This window comes from Aethalodelphis obliquidens, unplaced genomic scaffold, assembly GCF_003676395.1.
Source record: "Aethalodelphis obliquidens isolate GAN/ISIS:26980383/991018 unplaced genomic scaffold, ASM367639v1 scaffold97, whole genome shotgun sequence".
Lineage (NCBI taxonomy): Eukaryota > Metazoa > Chordata > Mammalia > Artiodactyla > Delphinidae > Aethalodelphis > Aethalodelphis obliquidens.
The window spans coordinates 2,123,655-2,142,339 of NW_020838041.1; the positions used below are offsets into that span (position 1 = coordinate 2,123,655).

At 42.9% G+C, this 18,685-nt stretch overlaps 1 protein-coding gene across 3 annotated transcripts in view; it reads left to right on the forward strand.

Moving 5' to 3' along the window:
- The window catches only part of CAMSAP2 (calmodulin regulated spectrin associated protein family member 2), a 97,960-nt gene that overhangs the window by 15,959 nt on the left and 63,316 nt on the right, over positions 1–18,685 (forward strand). For all 3 annotated transcript variants that reach the window (XM_027095966.1, XM_027095965.1, XM_027095967.1), the window contains exon 2: positions 2,447–2,706. In XM_027095966.1, the coding sequence (XP_026951767.1) occupies positions 2,447–2,706 (260 nt within the window). The remainder of the gene's footprint in view (positions 1–2,446; positions 2,707–18,685) is intronic.

Genomic DNA, 18,685 nt, shown 5'->3' on the forward strand with positions numbered 1-18,685 from the left:
ACTCTGCACTTATCAGCTATGTGTCCTTGGGCAAGGTAACCTTTCTTGAGTTCCTTATCTGTAAAATAGGGACAAGAGGGTTGTTAGTATTGAACGACAGAACGCATGTTTGTGACAATGCCCGCACATAAAGGCCCTTTTTAAGTATTATACATTCCTGATATTTTTCCGTGTATTGTCTGATTTGACAGTTCCACCAAGTTGTAATAAAGATCGTGTGTGAGAATGGATGTAAAAGCCGTAAATAAATGTAAGTGGATGTACAGGTGCGGTGAAGTTTGCAACCCTGATGATGAGCGGTCACTTTTCTTTGCACAGCAGATGTTTAGGTACCAAGTCACCGCATTAGTCACTTTTTATTGTTATAGGGGAAAAAATCTATTATGTATACATTTTATAATAATCGTCTTCAAATCCAATAATTTCCCTTTAAATTTGCTCTACGAGTAGCTTCCATTTAGCTCCTGTGATACGAGAATTTAAGTGAGTGCCAGCACCGTGTTCCGTAGATTACAGCGGAGCTCATGTGTCACGCTGAGGCAGCTGCTAAGTTTAAGGCTGGCTCACTACTGGTTAATGCAGCTATGAAGGAAGGAAAGTGTGTTCAATTATTAAATGAGGATGATATTTTTAGATGTCTCCAAAATCCCAGATTGGTACATCTACTCTTGACCTCCTTCCAGAGTCCTGTATTCCCAGCTGCTTTTTGGATATATCCACTTGGGTAGAAAAATACCCTTGTTTCAAACTCAGCATATGTAAAACTAAGTTTATGATCTTGCTTCTGGAGTTGATGCTTCCTCTGATTTTCTTTTCTCTTTTATTTATTTTTTTCATTTTAAATTTATTTATTTATTTTTGGCTGCGTTGGGTCTTTGTTGCTGCGCGCGGGCTTTCTCTAGTTGCCGCGAGCGGGGGCTACTCTTCGTTGCGGTGCGCGGGCTTCTCACTGCGGTGACTCTTGTTGTGGAGCACGGGCTCTAGGTGTGCGGGCTTCAGTAGTTGTGGCACAGAGGCTCAGTAGTTGTGGCTCGCGGGCTCTCGAGCGCAGGCTCAGTAGTCGTGGTGCACGGGTTTATTTGCTCCGCGGCATGTGGGATCTTCGCAGACCGGGGCTCGAACCCGTGTCCCCTGCATTGGCAGGCAGATTCTTAACCACTGCGCCACCAGGGAAGCCCCTTGATCATTTACTGCTTAGTGTTGTCTCTAGTTTCTGAATTGCTGAACTTTACCTGTCTAGATTATTTGTAGACTACTGGCTCCTTGAGGGTAAGGATTATTTCTAAATCCTTGAATTCCCCAGAACCATACTCATATAGAAAGTGAACGTGCAATCATTATGATACTGTTATTTGATGAAAATATTTTTCTAAATGATAGGACCTGTCAAGAACTTGAAGGTAAAATTGCTACGGAGTATATTAATACTCGCGAGTCCACCTTTTGGAAGGCTGACGTGGCTGAGCGCTGTGGCGTCGTCGGGCTCACGCTGAAGCTGCCTGTTCAGGAGGCTCCTCAGAGCCGCGATGGGCGGCGGGTGGCCCCGAGCCCTCATGCTCCGGAGGAGGCAGGCGGGGGCCTGGCTGGTGTCGGGCCAGAGCTGCCAGGTTCTGTGACTGTGGCTCTGCGCCAGCTTCCTGCTCAGATGCCCGCCTTTCCTCGCGGGGGACGACGCCCGTCCTTGCCTGGCGTTCTTCCCGGGCGATGGCCTGGCCGCCAGAGAGAAGCTCAGAGACCGTCCCATCGCCCAGCTGCCCTGTCTGTCTCCCTCGAAGGGAGCAGCTGGGTGCCCAGGAAGGCTTTTTGGGGTTGGGGTGGGGTCGGTGGGAGGGCGGAGGAAACAGGGCTTGCTGGCGTTCGGGACCTGTAAGGGCGGTTCTCCGAGAACCGCAGCTGTAGCTGCCCCTCAGCAGCCTCCGCGGGCCAGCAGGAAGGAGAGGCCAGAGGCGGCGGGAGGCGGAGGGACGGCGCTCAGTGGGCGCGTCCTGCTTGGCAGCCGGCGAGCCGGGCAGCTTTGGGTAAAGGATTTTCTACTCCCAGGCGTCGAGGCCTAGCGGTGCCCGGAAGCAGCTGTTATCGTGAGCGCTTGAATGTGAGCGGATCCGCTGGAATGGGCTCTTCGGAGCCTTGTAGCTCGCTCTCTGTGTTCCAGCGTGCACGTGGGAATACTTTCCGCAGACTGCCCGGACTCAGAAGACGTCTCTCCCTGATGGCTTGGTAGAGTTGCTTTTTAGAATATTCTCGGAACCGTATCTTCTGCAAAGGAAAATTCTCTCTCTTGCTCGTTCCAGATTACCTGCCAAGGTCGACTAAATCATCTTTTCAGCTAAAGGGTTATTGTTATTTTTAGAAGGAATCTTAACTTTTAAGACATGAATGATTATTAGATAAACTGTGTTTCTTTTATAAAAACCTTGTAAGAAATTGTTTCCCCTTAATCTTGTAGAAAATGTGCCAGAGGAGCTTCGAGAGCCATTTTACACAGATCAGTATGACCAGGAACACATCAAGCCGCCTGTTGTGAATCTGCTTCTCTCGGCTGAACTGTACTGTCGCGCTGGGAGCCTCATTCTGAAGAGCGACGCTGCCAAACCCCTTTTGGGCCATGACGCTGTCATCCAGGCTTTAGCACAGAAGGGTCTGTATGTCACTGACCAAGAGAAGTTGGTAACAGAACGAGATCTCCACAAGAAGCCCATACAGATGGTGAGTCTACACACCCAAGGTTATCTTGTTTCAAGTGTGTACGTTTGCGAATTGTATCATAATGCAGAGGGACATAGGTTTTACAGTTGCATTGGCATCTCTGCCTAGAGTTTAAAAAATACCTTTTTTCTCACAAGCCTCATTTTCAGATTAAGGAAGATTTTTTAAAATTGAAGTATAGTTGATTTACAGTGTTGTGTTTCAGGTGTATAGCAAAGTGAACAAATTAAGGAAGATTTTAATAAACTATTTTGGAATGTTTGGTGCTATTATAAGGCCTGGGAGAAACAATTACATAATTTCCAACTAAAGGAAAGTGATTTCTGTTTTGGTTTAAAAACTTTTTTCCATCATAGAGACTAGAAGAGATGTAAAGTGCATCCTTTTATTCTCATTAGGAAAGAGATGGGATTTGTAAGTGTTCATTTACATGCTTGAATGACCTCTTGGTAAATGTCTGTATATCAGATACTTCAGTTTATTTAACAACGTGAATGCGTTCTTGTGGAAAACACTCAATGACGGGCTCTGCGCTGGCTGGGGACTAGCAGGCAGGCCTCTCTCATGAGAGTCTGTGGAGACACACAGACGCTCAGGTGCATCGCATGCCACTTCGATCTGCGGTACCGCGGTAGCTCAGGTTGACAAACCGCTGGGCATCGTCAAGAATGGCATTAGAACAGCGGCTTCGCACGTTGAATTAAATCATGCTCTTGTATGAGACCTTGCTTACTTCGGAGGAAGGAGAGAAATATACAAGAAGAAGAGATGAAGTTTTGAAATTGAAGAATTTCGAAGAATGAACAAAAATTAGTTTCCCGAATATAGTGCTGAAAGAGATGATTGACCCGCTTTTGCTTTCTGCCTATTTTCCTTCTTAAAAAAAACAGTTACTTTCAAGAAATGGAGAATAATGTCTCAAGAAAAACTTAATGAATTTAGTAATAGATTTATAATAGAATTATTAAGGAAAACGAAGAGTGTTTATTATCAGATGTGAGATTTTCACCTCTCACTGACGGCTTCAGGTCCACCTTGCGGGTTCCCCCTATCGTTGTGCACCTGTCTCTGTGCTCAGGTGTCCCCACAGGCGCTCACCGCCACCTCTCTGCAGTCACTGCTCCTGCTCTGATTATTTTTGCTTCCATCGTTCAGGCCAGATGGATGGTTGTAAAGCACGTCCGCAACGTTGAGTCTGTGTCTGTGTTTGCTCAGTACCCGTTCTTTCAGGTACCAAAGATACACGTCACATGACCTGGTCCTTGTAGCATTAGAGGAGGTTATCTATTTTAGATCCCCTTTAATAAGAGTGAAACAAACCTACCACATTTTCTTCATTAGTTTTCCTAGTGCAGCGTGTGTGTGAAGATACAGTTTGGTAGACGACTAATCGCATTCCTGTCAGGTTTCTTTCACTCTGTATCGATCCTGCTATTAAATCTGACTCCAGTAGATGAGATTTAAGGAACGTGATGTAAATGATACGGCCTCTGGTCCTCTGGGTCTGGCTTCTGTCTGTGGGCATCAGGCACTCATGCTTGACTACATCACCTTCACCCTTGCGGTGTCACACCTACTGATCTGTGTTTTAATTGTATACCTTCAGTTTTTCTTACAGTTTGATTTAAAGTTTTCCAGTTGCTGTGAAATTTTGACTGATGATGCTGTACTCTATTTTTCTAAGACCCATGTGAGAAAATTTCTCAGAGTACTAGTAAAAGCTTTGTTTCCTGAGAAACTGTTTGGTCTGGTTTGACAGTAGTAAGAATCAGTTTCCTGCCTTGTCCTGCTTTTTGAGAAGTATAATGAAAACTGGTATGTTTAACTGTACTGAATATATTGACCCCCACCACACTTCCCACCTCTAAATTATCTTGGTGTGTTTGAGATCTTTTATTTCTGTATGCTGCCTCACAGCCTTTTGGGGGAAAGAAATGTGTGGTGGTAGCAGAAATATCATTCTAAGGCAAGTTTGACTAACCAGATTTTATTAACTTGGGGTGGGTGGGGATTGAAAGCAATGCCTTTTTAAAAAAATGACAACACCCGTTGCAGAGCACATGCTTTCTATCACAGTGCTTTTAAAGACAGATTTTGAGAGTATAGCCTTTAAAATGTTTTCTTCTGTATTTATAACCATGGGCAAGTGTTTTCAGGCATTACGTTTCAAAGCCAGTTAATAGTTATGACGTATTAAAGTTTATTCATAACTATTAACTGAATTATCTGTCAGATCGCTAGAAGGGGTTGTAGAGTCGTGGTCTGCCTGATGGCTGTCACACATATGTGAGTAAAGGACAGATTGTGAACCAGGCACAGTTGCAGGGCTGGAAGCACAGGCTCTGAGAGCTGACGCTACCACGTGAGTCCGCGTTAAACGTACGGCGAGCTGTGTGCCTTAAAACCACAGGGGAGCGCCTCCCACCAGAAGTGTGTTCTGACCCAAAGCAGGTTAGCTGTCAGATTATTTGTCAGCACAAATACTGGTGTGTAGGATGGCTTGAAAGTTGAGGGACTTGTACAGTAAATGGAGCCCGATGTTAAGAATGATAACTTTCGAACTTTCCTGCACAGCGAAATGAAGTTGCGTGTGGACTGTGTTCGATATCATCAGGTTGGGCTGGGGGATTTGATCCATGTCATAAAATCTTAAATTCATAGAACTTTAGAGCCATAAAGAGCATTAGAGATCAGAAACCAGTGTGTAGTAGAAGACTTCCCAAACAGGAGGAGCCCGGGGAACACGAGTCCGTGGGAGCTTTGAACACAGACCCCCGGCCCCCAAGGCAGAGCTGCTAGCATAGAGCCTTTAGAAGAGGGGTCAGCACATGTATTTTCAAACAAGTGTTCAAGGTGATTTGTATGATAAGGATGGGATCTGGGAAATCTGATCTAATCCAGAGTCATTTCAAATATGTAAAACCTAGAATTTAGAGAGGTTGAGTGACTTGCCTAGGGCAGCACTGTTATTTAGTAGCAAAAGTAGAATTAGAATCTGAATGAGCTAAAACTGTGACTTTCTAATTTAGACTGCTGTAATTGGAAGCGAATTTGAGCGCTTTAATATTTGGACTCATGCTATCTAAACCGTAGACTGCTTATGAATCAAACTCTTGGTTGTAAATCAGCTTTCCAGCCCTGTTTGTATATGTAGGAAATAAGAGTTGATATTTATAAACCTCCACAAAGTGAGTGTATATAGTATGTGTGATATGAAACAGGGAGATTGATTTTCATATTTGATTTATCAAATACCGTTTATTATTTGATCAGATCTTGTTTTGGAACAGTCATCCTCATATAACACAAATTTTATTTTGAAGTGCTTTCTTTTGATGAGTAGCAAAGAGATTGAATACTCTGCTTAATTAATGGCAATTAAAGTGGGCTGATAAATCATTTGATAAGTAAGGCATAAAATGTTTCCTCAGTGAACTGTCAGGATTGTTATAAGGGATGTTTTTGGATATTCAGAAAACATAAGCTAAAAAGTTAGTACGTATCCCTGCTCCTGTCCATTACACTGCTTTGTAGTAGTGGCAGGCCAGTGAAGCTGTGTTTAGAACACAGAAAGATGACTGAAATATTTGTTTACCCTCATGAAGGACATTCCTGTAGGTGAAGAAGTGTTGCTTTATTTTGTTACGTTTTGTGGTCTGTGCATTCACCTGACCGCTGACACCTCCACTTGAATGACGTGGAACTTAGAATCCAGTGAGGAAGAAGATTGGCAAAAATGCTAACTAGCATGAAACAAGTGCTCTAAGTATGAGTTTAAGCAATAGGCGTTGGGAACGTACAGACGGGCGTGATGATTCCTGCCGGGGAGGATGAGGAAAGGCTTCAGAGGATGAATGGTTAATGGGCTTCCAGTGGTTGGGAAAAGGGGTGGGTGACAGAGGTGACGGCCCTGAAGGAATTCTTGACCCAAGTTGGAACTGAAAGCATATGTGTCACTACTTACAGTGTTGCCTGTGTGGAGAAATAAATGTGAGATTATGCTGAAAGATAGGGTGGGCTTCCTAGATGGTGAGGAGGCTCTGAGCCGAAGTTGAGGGTCTGTAGCTCTTTTTGTGGTTACAGGATCATGGGGTAAGTTTTCATACTGTTTTTCTGGGGTTTTCGTCGGTGGTGGTGGTGGTAGTGGTGGTTTGTTGACTTTTTTTTCCAGCCTGCGTCAAGCAAGCAAACATGGCAAAACCCTGGGAAGCACTTTGTGTGCTGATTTGCTTGTACCCGTCTGTATACGTGTTCCCGTACCATCCCACCTGGAAGCCCTGTTGGTTTAGCCTACCCTGTGCCCGGCAGTGTGCCTCCACGTTTCATCCCCCGTCTCACATAATTTAAATCTTACAACAGTCCTTAGAGGAGAGTGTATGGTCCCCGCTGTACGGATGAGGAAGCTGAGGCTTTGAGAACACAGCCTCGGCCTCGGAGCCAGCGCAGGGAGGGGCGGAGGCGGGATCCAGGCCAGCTCTGCTGCGGCTGGCTGTAGTTTCGTCTTCGCCTGGGTACGGGAAGTCCTGGGAGGTGGGCCGAGGGGAGCGGGTGGGAGGAGAGAGGGGCTGTAGGCGGGAGGGAGCAGGGCCGTGTGCCTCTGGAAGCCTGCGCAGCCCTCTGCCCTGGCTTCTGCTCCTGTAGCCTTGTGTGAAGGGCTGCGGACGGAGGGCGGGTGAAGCAGTTGTGATCAGGTCTTTCTGGGGGGTGGTTTAAGACTGTGCGTGGTGATCCCCCGGTTCCCACCGATTCTGCTGGGCACACGGAAAGCGCGGAACGGACGAGCCGAGCTGGGGGAGCGTCGTGCAGTCCTCCTTCCTCCTGTTTTCCTTCCCTGCCTCCCTGCCAACTGCCGGCACACTGGTCCGGTCAGCAGCTGCTGTTGGGATTTCCTCGGCACCTCTGTCGCTGGAACTCGGGGTCCTGTACCCATGTAGAAGCTTTAAAAAATCTTTTCCCCATGTAAGAAGGTTAAAAATTGCACTTTAGAGGAAAAGGATTATATACATGTAACATTATAGTAGTGGTTGAGAAGGTACTTATTTCTAGTCACCGTTGTATAATAGAGCCTTACAAACTTATGAGCAGAGCTTGTCTGTGAAAAATTATTTTAAATTCTCATAGCTGTCGTTGAGCAGGGTTTTTCTTCATGCACAGTGCCGGGTCTTTCTGTTTCCCATGGGTCATGTACCTAGTTTGGGCTCCATTAGTATTTCGAGGTAGCATATACGCCTCAGTTACAAAGTCACAGTATCTCTTGATATCTTACAGCCGTGTTTCTTGTGTCTGCGTTTATCTGTAACAGTTATTTAGAACTCCAGATTACTTTCTCATAGAAATAGCTTGACGACTGGTGCTTATTTCACCAGATGATCTCACAGTAACCTTTATATTTATAATAAAACTGAAGTCAGTCAGGCCGTTTATTAATTTATTCAGTTTAGTTACGGAGCTTCTGTCGTGTACTCTGTATTACCTGCTGTGATGAAACGGAGTCCCTGTCCTTCAGTGGCTCACTTTCTACTGGAGATTGTAGAAACCTAAGCACACTGTAGTACGTACGTTTCAGGAGTTCAGAGGCACCAAACTCAGTCCTAATCTTAGTCTGAGTCTTTACGGCTCTGAAGGGGTTGCCAGGTGGGCACAGAAGCACCTGTTGTAGATGGTGTGTGAGTGCCAAGGGTGTGAGAGCCGTGTGCACCGTCACAGCTTTAGCCCAGGGTACGTGTCGGGGCCGATGAGAACCGAGGCCAGACCGTTGGATGGGGGCAGGGCACGGATGAGCTTCTGTGTCTCCGAAGTGTCACTTCATCCTGGAAGTGATGGGGCTTTAAACCAGGGAGGAGGGCATCAGACTTGTGTTACAGTCACTCTGCCATGGGAGAGACACCGCTGGAGGCCGTGGAATTTCAGCAGAAGCGTTTTTGAGGTGGAATTGAGATGATTTTTTTTTTAATCTGTGTCCCTACCCCCCACCCTTCCCCCCGGTAACCATAAGTTCCTTCTCTAAGTCTGTGAGCCTGTTTCTGTTTTGTAAATAAGATCATTTGTATCATTTTTTTTTAGATTCCACATGTAAGTGATATCATATGGTATTTGTCTTTCTCTGTCTGACTGACTTCACTTAGTGTGATAATCTTCAGGTCCATCCCTGTTGCTGCAAATGGCATTATTTCATTCTTGTTAATGGCTGAGTAATATTCCATTGTATATCTCTACCACATCTTCTTTATCCATTTCTCTGTTGATAGACACTTAGGTTGCTTCCATGTCTTGGCCATTGTAAACAGTGCTGCAGTGAACACTGGGTGCATGTATCCTTTTGAACCAAGTTTTTCTCCAGATATATGCCCAGTAGTGGGATTGCTGGGTCATATGGTACTTCTATTTTTAGTTTTCTAAGGAACCTCCATACTGTTCTCCATAGTGGCTGTATCAATTTACATTCCCACCAACAATGTAGGAGGGTTCCCTTTTCTCCACATCTTCTCCAGCATTTATTGTTTGTAGATTTTTTTGATGATGGCCATTCTGACCTGTGTGAAGTGATACCTCACTGTAGTTTAAATATGCGTTTCTCTAATAATTAATGATGTTAAGCATCTTTTCATGTGCCTCTTGGCCATCTGTATGTCTTCTCTGGAGAAATGTCTCTTTAGGTCATCTGCGCATCTTTTGATTGGATATTTGTTTTTTTTGGTATTGAGCTGTGTGAGCTCTTTGAAAATTTCGGAGACTAATCCCTTGTCGGTTGCATTCTTTGCAAATATTTTCTCTCATTCTGTGGGTTGTCTTTTTGCCTTGTTTATGGTTTTCTTTGCTGTGCTAAAGCTTTTGAGTTTAATTGGGTCCCATTTGTTTATTTTTACTTCCATTACTCTGGGAGATGGATCGAAAAATATATTGCTGCGATTTATGTCAGAGAGTGTTTGGCCTATGTTTCCCTCTAAGAGTTTTATGGTATCAGGTCTTACGTTTAGGTATTTAATCCATTTTGAGCTTATTTTTGTGTGTGGTGTTAAAGAGTGTTCTAATTTCATTTTTTGACATGTAGCTGTTCAGTTTTCCCAGTACTGTTTATTGAAGAGACTCTCTTTCCTCCATTTAATAGTCTTGCCTCAAACCTCTACAATTTGTTGTAGATTAATTGACCATAAGTGTATGGGTTTATCTCTGGGCTTTCTGTCCTGTTCCGTTGATCTGTATGTTGGTTTTTGTGCCAGTACCACACTGTTTTGATGACTGTAGCTTTGTAATATAGTCTGAAGTCAAGTCCTCAGTTGGGAAATGAAGAAGAGAACCTAGGATAAGGACTGGCCAAAAGATTTTAGCCCTTAGATCAACTCCAAGTAATTAATTGTTGGCTAACTGCTAGAAGCTGGGAAAACCAGCTCTCTGGTTTCGCTTCGTTCTGGGAGCCTCAGGCTCTAGATTTTAGCTCCCCATCCTCTGTTGCTTCTGGTGGTTTTGAATGCTGATACTTTTACCTAATAGGTTAAAAAAACAAAATAAGTAACGGGACAGCCTTTTAGTTTAAAAATCTTGAGCTGATGGTCTTACGTCTTATTTTTGGTAAGAAAGATAAAGGTTACTCTGAGTCTCGTCTTCAGCTTCTCTTTTCTTCTTAGCACCTGTTGAAAAACATAGGGATGTATGTAAGTGAAAGTGGGTCTTTGTTGTACTAAGGAATGGAGTAAGATTGATACGCATTTTGTTAGACATGTCTGGTTTTTTAGTTTGTTATGTTACATTTATGTTTTTACCAAGAAGATGGATGGGAATTCACTTCTTTAATGTACTTACTGAGCTCCCACTGTGTACTCTAGGTTAGGCGTTGGTGATGAAGTCTATGGTCTCTGCCCTAAAGATGCTCCTGGAGACCTGAGGTGAGGAGTCACATGGATTGAAGGATCTGTAGTGTGAAAATGGGATAGGACCGAAGCAGAAGGCTGTGGGGATGAAGTCAGGTGTGAGGAGAGTTGAATACACTTTACAGATGTTAATTATCCATGCAATATGTGATACAGCTGTTAGTGTCACTGTTCTATAGATGAGGAAACTGATACTCCAAAAGGTGAGTTGACTTGCCCAAGGCCAGACAGGTGAGAAATGCTGATGCTCGGGCTTAGCTTATATCTGCTGACTCCCAAGCCCACGCTCATCCCGTTTATACGTATGGCCTTCCAAAAACCCTAACACACACACACACAAAACCCTACTATTTCTGTAGTGCTTAACAGTTTATAAAGCATTTACACTTTTTTTTTTTGGTAACAACTAGGAAAAGTAAATAGGGCAGTTATTACCATCTCTTTTTATAACAAGTAAGGAAACTTTATGGATGGATGTTGTGAGTAACTACTTGTTCAGTTCCGACTGGAACAGGTGTGCAAAGAGGCAGTGAACAGATGGTGATTGTGTAGCCAGTTGGTGACAGAACAGTGACAGGCTCGGGCCTCCCTGACTCCTGACCCAGTGCTTGTTCTGCACATACGCTGTGCTGCCACCCTTGTTCCTGTCCTTGTGGATTTTATTCTGCATGGATTCTGGGGAGACTGGCAGAGAATGTCAGCGTGAAGCAGGATGTGACACAGTGAGAGGGTGTGCAGCAGACACACAGAATGGTGAGGGGAGAGGGTTAGGAACCCCAAGAGCAGGGGAGGTCGGCGGGAAGGGGAGTTGTTCTGGTCGCCCAAGCGAGGGGCTGTCTTAGTCTCCTCAGGCTGCTATAACAGAATCCCACAGACTCTGTGGTTTATGAACAAGCGAAGTTTATCCCCCCCAGTTCTGGAGGCTGGGAAGGCCAAGGTCAAGGAGTCAGCACGGTCGGGTTTTGGTGAAGGCCTCTTCTGGGTTGTAGGCTGCCAGTTTCCCTCTGTGACCTCACGTGGGGGAACAGGCAGGGAGCTCTCCGGAGCCTCTCTTACAAGGGCACGAATCCTGTTCACAAGGACCCCACCTCAGGACCTGACCACCTCCCAGAGGCCCCGCCTCCTCGTACCATCACCTGGGGCTTTACGGTTCAGCATAGGAGTTTTGGGGGAACACAGACATTCAGATCACAGCAGGTACTCTTCTTACATAGGGACGTCTCATTTAGTGACAGCTGACGTATGAAGATACAGACTTTTAAAAATACAGTGATTCACTTTGCAAAATAATTTTTAAATTTTAAAAATGCTTTACACCAGGATTTATTTTCACAACATTGCTTTGGAAAAATACGCCTTTTAATAACCCAAGTTTCTAAGAATATGTGAAATGAAAAATATCGTCCATATTATAATGTTCAATGTAATGTTCATTATTTTAAAAGACTTACTCTTACATATAGTGCACAGTCTCCTTTATCTGTTGAAAACATATTTTATATTTCTCATTTTCCCCCAGCTTTATTGATAAAATTTGCATATATTTAAGGTATATAATTTAACGTTTTAATATACACATACACTATGTATACTGATCATATCGAACCAAATATCATGCCTAGTACATAGTGCTTAAAAATGAAATGTTAATTTCTGGCCATAAAAATCAGATGTTTTAGACAAATTGGGATGGTGGAGAGTTTGTTTCCCCAGAGACCGTGTCTGCACTCCCTCCCTGCTGTTGCTGGTTTATCCAGGAGTTAGGCTGCCTGATGTAGGAGGGCTGATTGCATTGTGCCGGGAGAAACTCACAGCACTGTGGTGGAAGGCGAGGCCCCGGAGCCCTTCGGTTTCTGCCCTTCCTGAGCCCACTGGTCCAGCGCTCCCAGAGTCTGTGCCCTGCTTCAATGTCCCCATCAGTAAGTCCCAGTTGTTGTTTAAATTAGCGTAATTAGTTCCACAGACTCTGTTGCCTGCCATTAAAAGAAACATAGCTAAACATTACATAAAGAAGCCACTCATTTCCCTTTATTTCCAGGTGAGGACAGACTTAACTGTAAAAGTAAACGTTTTAGAGCGAAGAGACCATCACAGCCATCTGGCCTGGACTCTTGAAATTCTCTTGACTAAGACTCACAGTTAGAAATACGTTCTGCCTCAGGACCCACGCCTGGTCTAGCTAGATAAACGCATGTGACAGTTATCCTTGTAACTTGATTTTTTTCCTGTTCTATTTGGAAAAAATGTGGACTGCAATTGACTGAACCTACTTCACGTGTGACCGTGAGTGGGGCATAAACCCACGTTTAAAATTGCTTGTTTAGTTAAGTTTTTTTTTTTTTATAGAGAAAAAATGGTGAAATGACAGTCTTGGTACTGAAAACTAAATAACCATACTCATGTTTTTCTTAAAAATGTATTCTAATATACAAGTTACCAACGTGTATCTGTTTTAATGAAAAGAACTGTGGGAATAGAGTTTGTATGTGGACTTGCCTCCTTACGATTTATGTTACCTAGGGACTTCCCTGGCAGTCCAGGGGTTAGGACTCAGCGTTTTCACTACCTTGGGCCCAGATTCAATCCCTGGTCTGGGAACTAAGATCCCACAAGCCACACAGTGAGGCAAAAAATATCTATATCTATCTATATCTATCTTACCTAATTTCTATGGTATACTGCTGCCAGATTAATTTTCCTGAAATAACACTTTGATATCTGTCTTATTTTCCAATTAAAATTTTTTAATCATTTTATTTGACTTGAAATGCAGTATACATTACAGATGCAGATGCGTATTCTTTTGAAAAAATTTGACCTTCGGAGCTAGTGTCTAAAGTGTGGTGTAACCAATTACTTCAAACTTTGTCTGTAAAATAGATAATTCACTCGTAAATAATGAAGGTTTTATTCTTTCTGTTTGTAATCTCATCTCCATAACATATTCAAAGTAGCAAAAGCTAAGATACTTAGGAAGTTGTCTGATATTACAGACCTGCCAGCAGTACTTTTTGATGATTATTGAAGGTGAAGTAAACGTATATTAACTAGGACTTTTCGTCTTTTAAGAAGGGAAGAAAGATAACTATCTATTCATTGTAGGTTACTAAACTTACGTAGGTAGTACTGTAGAGGATGATTTTTCTTTATTTATATGATATATACAGCATTAGTGTATATAATTGGAGCACCAAGATTGAGCTGTTTTAGCAGGTTTGGTGTAGAATGCGGATTTTTCTAATCTGCACGCTTACGGTCCAGTGCTGTCTAGCGGTGCACGGTCCCAGCAGTGGTTCGCAGCCACGGACACCCCAGTCTGTGTCGAACAGATTGATCCCCCATCCCCATCCCCATGATACCGACCCATTTTTGTAGCTTGGTAGAGTGTAGTAGTTTAGCAGATTGTTTTTAATTAATGTCAGTGATGAGCTTTAAAGGAGGAAAATAGATGATTATTTAAAAACTTTACCAAAAAAAAAAAAAAACTTTACAGACTGTTCCATTTGAATGCTTGCCTGTGTTTAGACACCTGGATAAATGAGCTTCTGTAATGGGGGAAAAAAAATCTTTGTAATACTCGGTTTCTTCTGAGCTCACACTGTTCTGTGGTTGAAAAGAGGGTTTTAATGAGCTGTGTTACAAAGTGAGCTGTGTTACAAAGCCGTCCCTGGGGCCTGTCTTTTCAGGAAGTTCTTATATACTTTCAGGGATCTAAGAATGCTAATTATTGTTCTCCTGAAGCTAAAATATTTAGTTTGTGGTAAACAGTCCAGCTAGTAAACAGATTAAAAAGGTAACTTCAGAGAGTGATGAGGAAGGACTGTGAAGCATATAAAAGCGGGATGATGTGACAGAGCGATCGGGGGAATCGTATGCAGGTCCATCATGGATAGAATAGTTGGGGCAGCCTTGTGCGCGAGAATGAGCAGAGGTGTCCATGAGGGTTCAGTTAGGCCGAGACAAGGGGGAGAGCATCGCTGACAGAGGGAGCCTCAAAATGAATCAGCTTCACGTCTGGATGATAAAGTCCCGCTAAGAGTTTCCTGGACGAAACATGTTCAGGAACTTGAATTTTTAGGGCCACATTTATTTGACTTGTAATTTGTACAATATGAACTACTTGATTCATTCAGTAATCCTGGTTGAGAATTACTGTAGGTCTAGGCGATAGGAGACAGAGATGAGGAGACAGACCAAGCCTTGCTTGCCCAGAGCTAATATTTGAGTAGCAAAGATGAGCGATGAAAAGCTAAACAAATTGTAATAATTGCAGATGGTAGTAAACGCTCTGAAGAAAATAAATCAAAAAGAAAGAGGTGGAGGGAGTGAAGAATGCTGTTTTCATAGGAGGTGGTCAGGGAAGGCTTGTCCAGAGAGTTGACATTTGAACTGAGACCTAAATACCGGAAAGAAGCAGCATGCGTGACATCTGGGAAAAGAACAATCCAGGGAAAAGGGACAGCAAGCTAAAGGCCTGGATGTGTGTTTCAGGAACTGAAAGGCCACTGAGGTTGGTCATGAGCAAGATGATGAGTGATGTTCAGCATCTTTTCGTGATGCCTGTTGGCCGACCGTATGTCTTCTTTGGAAAAATGTCTATTCAGGTCCTCTGCCCATTTAAAAAAAAAATTTTTTTTTTTGGTTGCTTTCTTTTGGTCTTTTTTTTTTTTTTGGCTTTGTTTTGTTTTTCATTTGAGTTGTATGAGTTCTTTGTATATTTTGGGTATTAGCCCCTTATCATTTGCAAATACCTTCTCCCATTCAGTAGGTGGCCTTTTTGTTTTGTTGACAGTGTCCTTCACTGTGCAAAAGCTTTTAAGTTTGATGAGGTCCCATTGATTTATTTTTGCTTTTCTTTCCCTTGCCTGAGAAGGCAGATCCAGAAAAAGATCGCTAAGACCAGTGTCAAAGAGTTTTCTGCCTGTATTTTCTTCTAGGAGTTCGTTTAGGTCTTTAAATGATTTTGAGGTTTATTTTTGTGTATGATGTGAGAACATGTTCTAATTTGATTCTTTTACATGTAGCTGTCCAGTTTTCCCAGCACCACTCATTGAAGAGACTGTCTTTCCTCCTCTGTATTTCTTGCCTCCTTTGTTGTAGATTAATTGACCATAGGTGTGTGGGTTTATTTCTGGGCTCGTTATTCTGTACCATTGATCGATATGTCTGTTTTTGTGCCAGTACCTTACTGTTTTGATGACAGTATAGTATAGTCTGAAGTCAAGGATCGTGACACCTCCAGTTTTGTTCTTTTTTCTCACAATTGCTTTGGCTGGAGTCCATTTCTTATCAATATTTCCCTTTCCTGGGTATGGACTAAAGGGAAGGATGTGAGGGCTTAGAAGAGAGAGTGTATTTCCTTTTCCTTAAGCCAATTTTATGATTAAAAGGGTTTAGATTTTTGTTGTTGTTGTTTGTCTGGATGATAAAGCTACTTCAGAAAAACACTTAAAACTAATTGGAAAAGCAATGGTGGAAAATCTTGGATAATAATCTGGAAGGAAATAGAATATTGTATTTATCTCCATTTCTTTCTTACAGTGTTTTATTTTTATTGAGATACAATTGACATAGAACATTGTATTAGTTTTAGGTGTACAGCATATATGTTTATATTGCTGGATTGCAGTAGGTTCCGTTTTATCCCTACTCTGAAGCCTTTTGGGTTTCTGTTTGGGAGATGAGGATGGAGAGAGAGTACTGATCCTACACACAACAAACAGCTTTATCTGCTAAAGCTTTTTTCTTTTTCTTTCTTTTTTTTTTTAACTCTATAAGAAGTCGTTTTTTTAGAAAGAGTGAATCACAGAGTTCAGCTTATTTTTGTATGCTGGAGCCAAAATGAAATTCCTCAGATAAAGTTCTAAATGGGGAAAAATCGTTTACTACTTCGCAGTTCTCCATCCAGCCGACAGGGAGTGCGCTTTTTGTGCCGAATCAGCTCCACAAAATCAGGGCTGTGTTGATCATGTTGTGTTCCCAGCTCCTGGCCCAGAGAAGATGCTGCCTCAGTGAAGGAAGAAGAGATGTTAGTGAATATTTAAATTAAGAATTAAATCTATTTTGAAAGAGAAGTCATTCAGAATTACAACCGAGAGAGTGGTAGAGATGTGGTTTTTGTTTTTGTTTGCCTACAGATTTGAAAAGCGTGAGCTCTGATTATTCATGACACGACACGTATGTTTACTGAGCTTCCACATGAGGTCTTCTGGGGGAGGGAGGCCCTGAGAATCTAATTAAGTGTTGAGATTGTTGGCTTTCTACTTTACCATTTTAATATAGTAAGCGCCTGTCCGCTTTCAGATAATCAGCTGATGAGCATGTGTTGACTTCCCTCTCCACCTCTGCTTTCTGTATCCAGCTGTGCCGTTTAAAACTTCACAGTTCAGACCGCCTGGGGGGGTGGGATAGGGAGTGGGGGAGGGAGGGAGACGCGAGAGGGAAGAGATATGGGAACATAGGTATATGTATAACTGATTCACTTTGTCATAAAGCAGAAACTAACACACCATTGTAAAGCAATTATACTCCAATAAAGATGTAAAAAAACGAAACAAAACAAAAAAACTTCACAATTCATATTCATATATCAAATCACCAGGATGTACATTTTAAATGTCTTAACAATTTTATGTCAGTAAAGCTGAAATTTTTTGAAAAATTCACATTAATGAATTCTGTTTATAACACAGAATTAATTAATGCATTTTTACCAGTTTGTTTTCATGAAGTGAAGTATGCCTGAGATATAATTAGGTCTATTAATACCAAGGATATAGTTTAGAAACTAAATCCAGTTACAGTAGATTTTAGGTTGCTCAGATTCTTTCATTATAGAGTTACGTGGTATTTCTCTAGAAATAGTTTAATTATAAAGTAACTTCAGAGTTTTATTGCATTTGGCCAGAGCCAGTTTTTGGTAAGAGCAGATTAAATCCAAGGAGTGGTTGACCCCTAGCTTCTGCCTAGTTGCTTAGCCCAAGGTGATAAACGAAGCCAATGAGAGTCTCTGCTTCAGAAATCTGAACAAACCATGGAAGGAATTTGCTTGTTAGCAGATGGAGAAACTAAGCAGAGAGTCCTGAGGAGGGAGAGTTAGGGCTGGGAAGGCATGGCAGACAGTGGAGTTAGGGGCAGGGAGAGCGCCTGGAAAGGGTCATAACCATCTTTCCATATTGATGAGTATAGACCCATGCCATCATTTTTCAAGACTGTACAATACTCTGTGGTGTGAAAAGACCATAATTTATTTTTTTTATTTTTTTAAAATTTTATTTATTTATTTATGGCTGTGTTGGGTCCTCGTCTCTGTGCACGGGCTTTCTCCAGCTGCGGCGAGCGGCGGCCACTCTTCATCGCGGTGCGTGGGCCTCTCACTGTTGTGGCCTCTCTTGTTGCGGAGGACAGGCTCCAGACGCGCAGGCTCAGTAGCTGTGGCTCATGGGCCCAGTCGCTCCGCGGCATGTGGGATCCTCCCAGACCAGGGCTCGAACCCGTGTCCCCCGCATCGGCAGGCGGACTCTCAACCACTGTGCCACCAGGGAAGCCCAAAGACCATAATTTATTTGCCCAGTTCCTTGATGGATGTTTAGAACCTCCCCGCACTGAAAGGTTTGTAAGTGTAACAGTGACGTGATCAGAGTTCCATGTTTAAAACATAGAAATAAGAGACTGTGTCACTAAGACTGAGCAGGCTGAGTGCATATCGTAGTGACCTTTCCTGAGGTAGGGAAACGGGGAGAGGAGGAATTGCAGTGCGGGGAATGGCCAGTGAAGAGATGCCTGTTGAGGTGTGTGCTGAAAATAGAGGTTTGGGAATCACCGGGGTAGTCCTGGATAGCTGAAGCCATGGGATCACGATGACCGGGGAGGGCATGTTTTAGAGGAAAGGGAGAAGGTTAGGGATGGAACTGTTAGAAGCAACCAATATTCAAGTAATGCACAGAAGACACTGTGGAGAACAGACAAAGGTGTGGGATGAAGAATTGAACATTTCTGGATAGTATCAGGAGTCTTCTTGTTCTGATGACATCTATTTTTCTTAATGATTTTTATCCTCATTTTGCTCGGTAATTATTCTTTTCGTCTTATATCCCAGACTGGGAAAATAT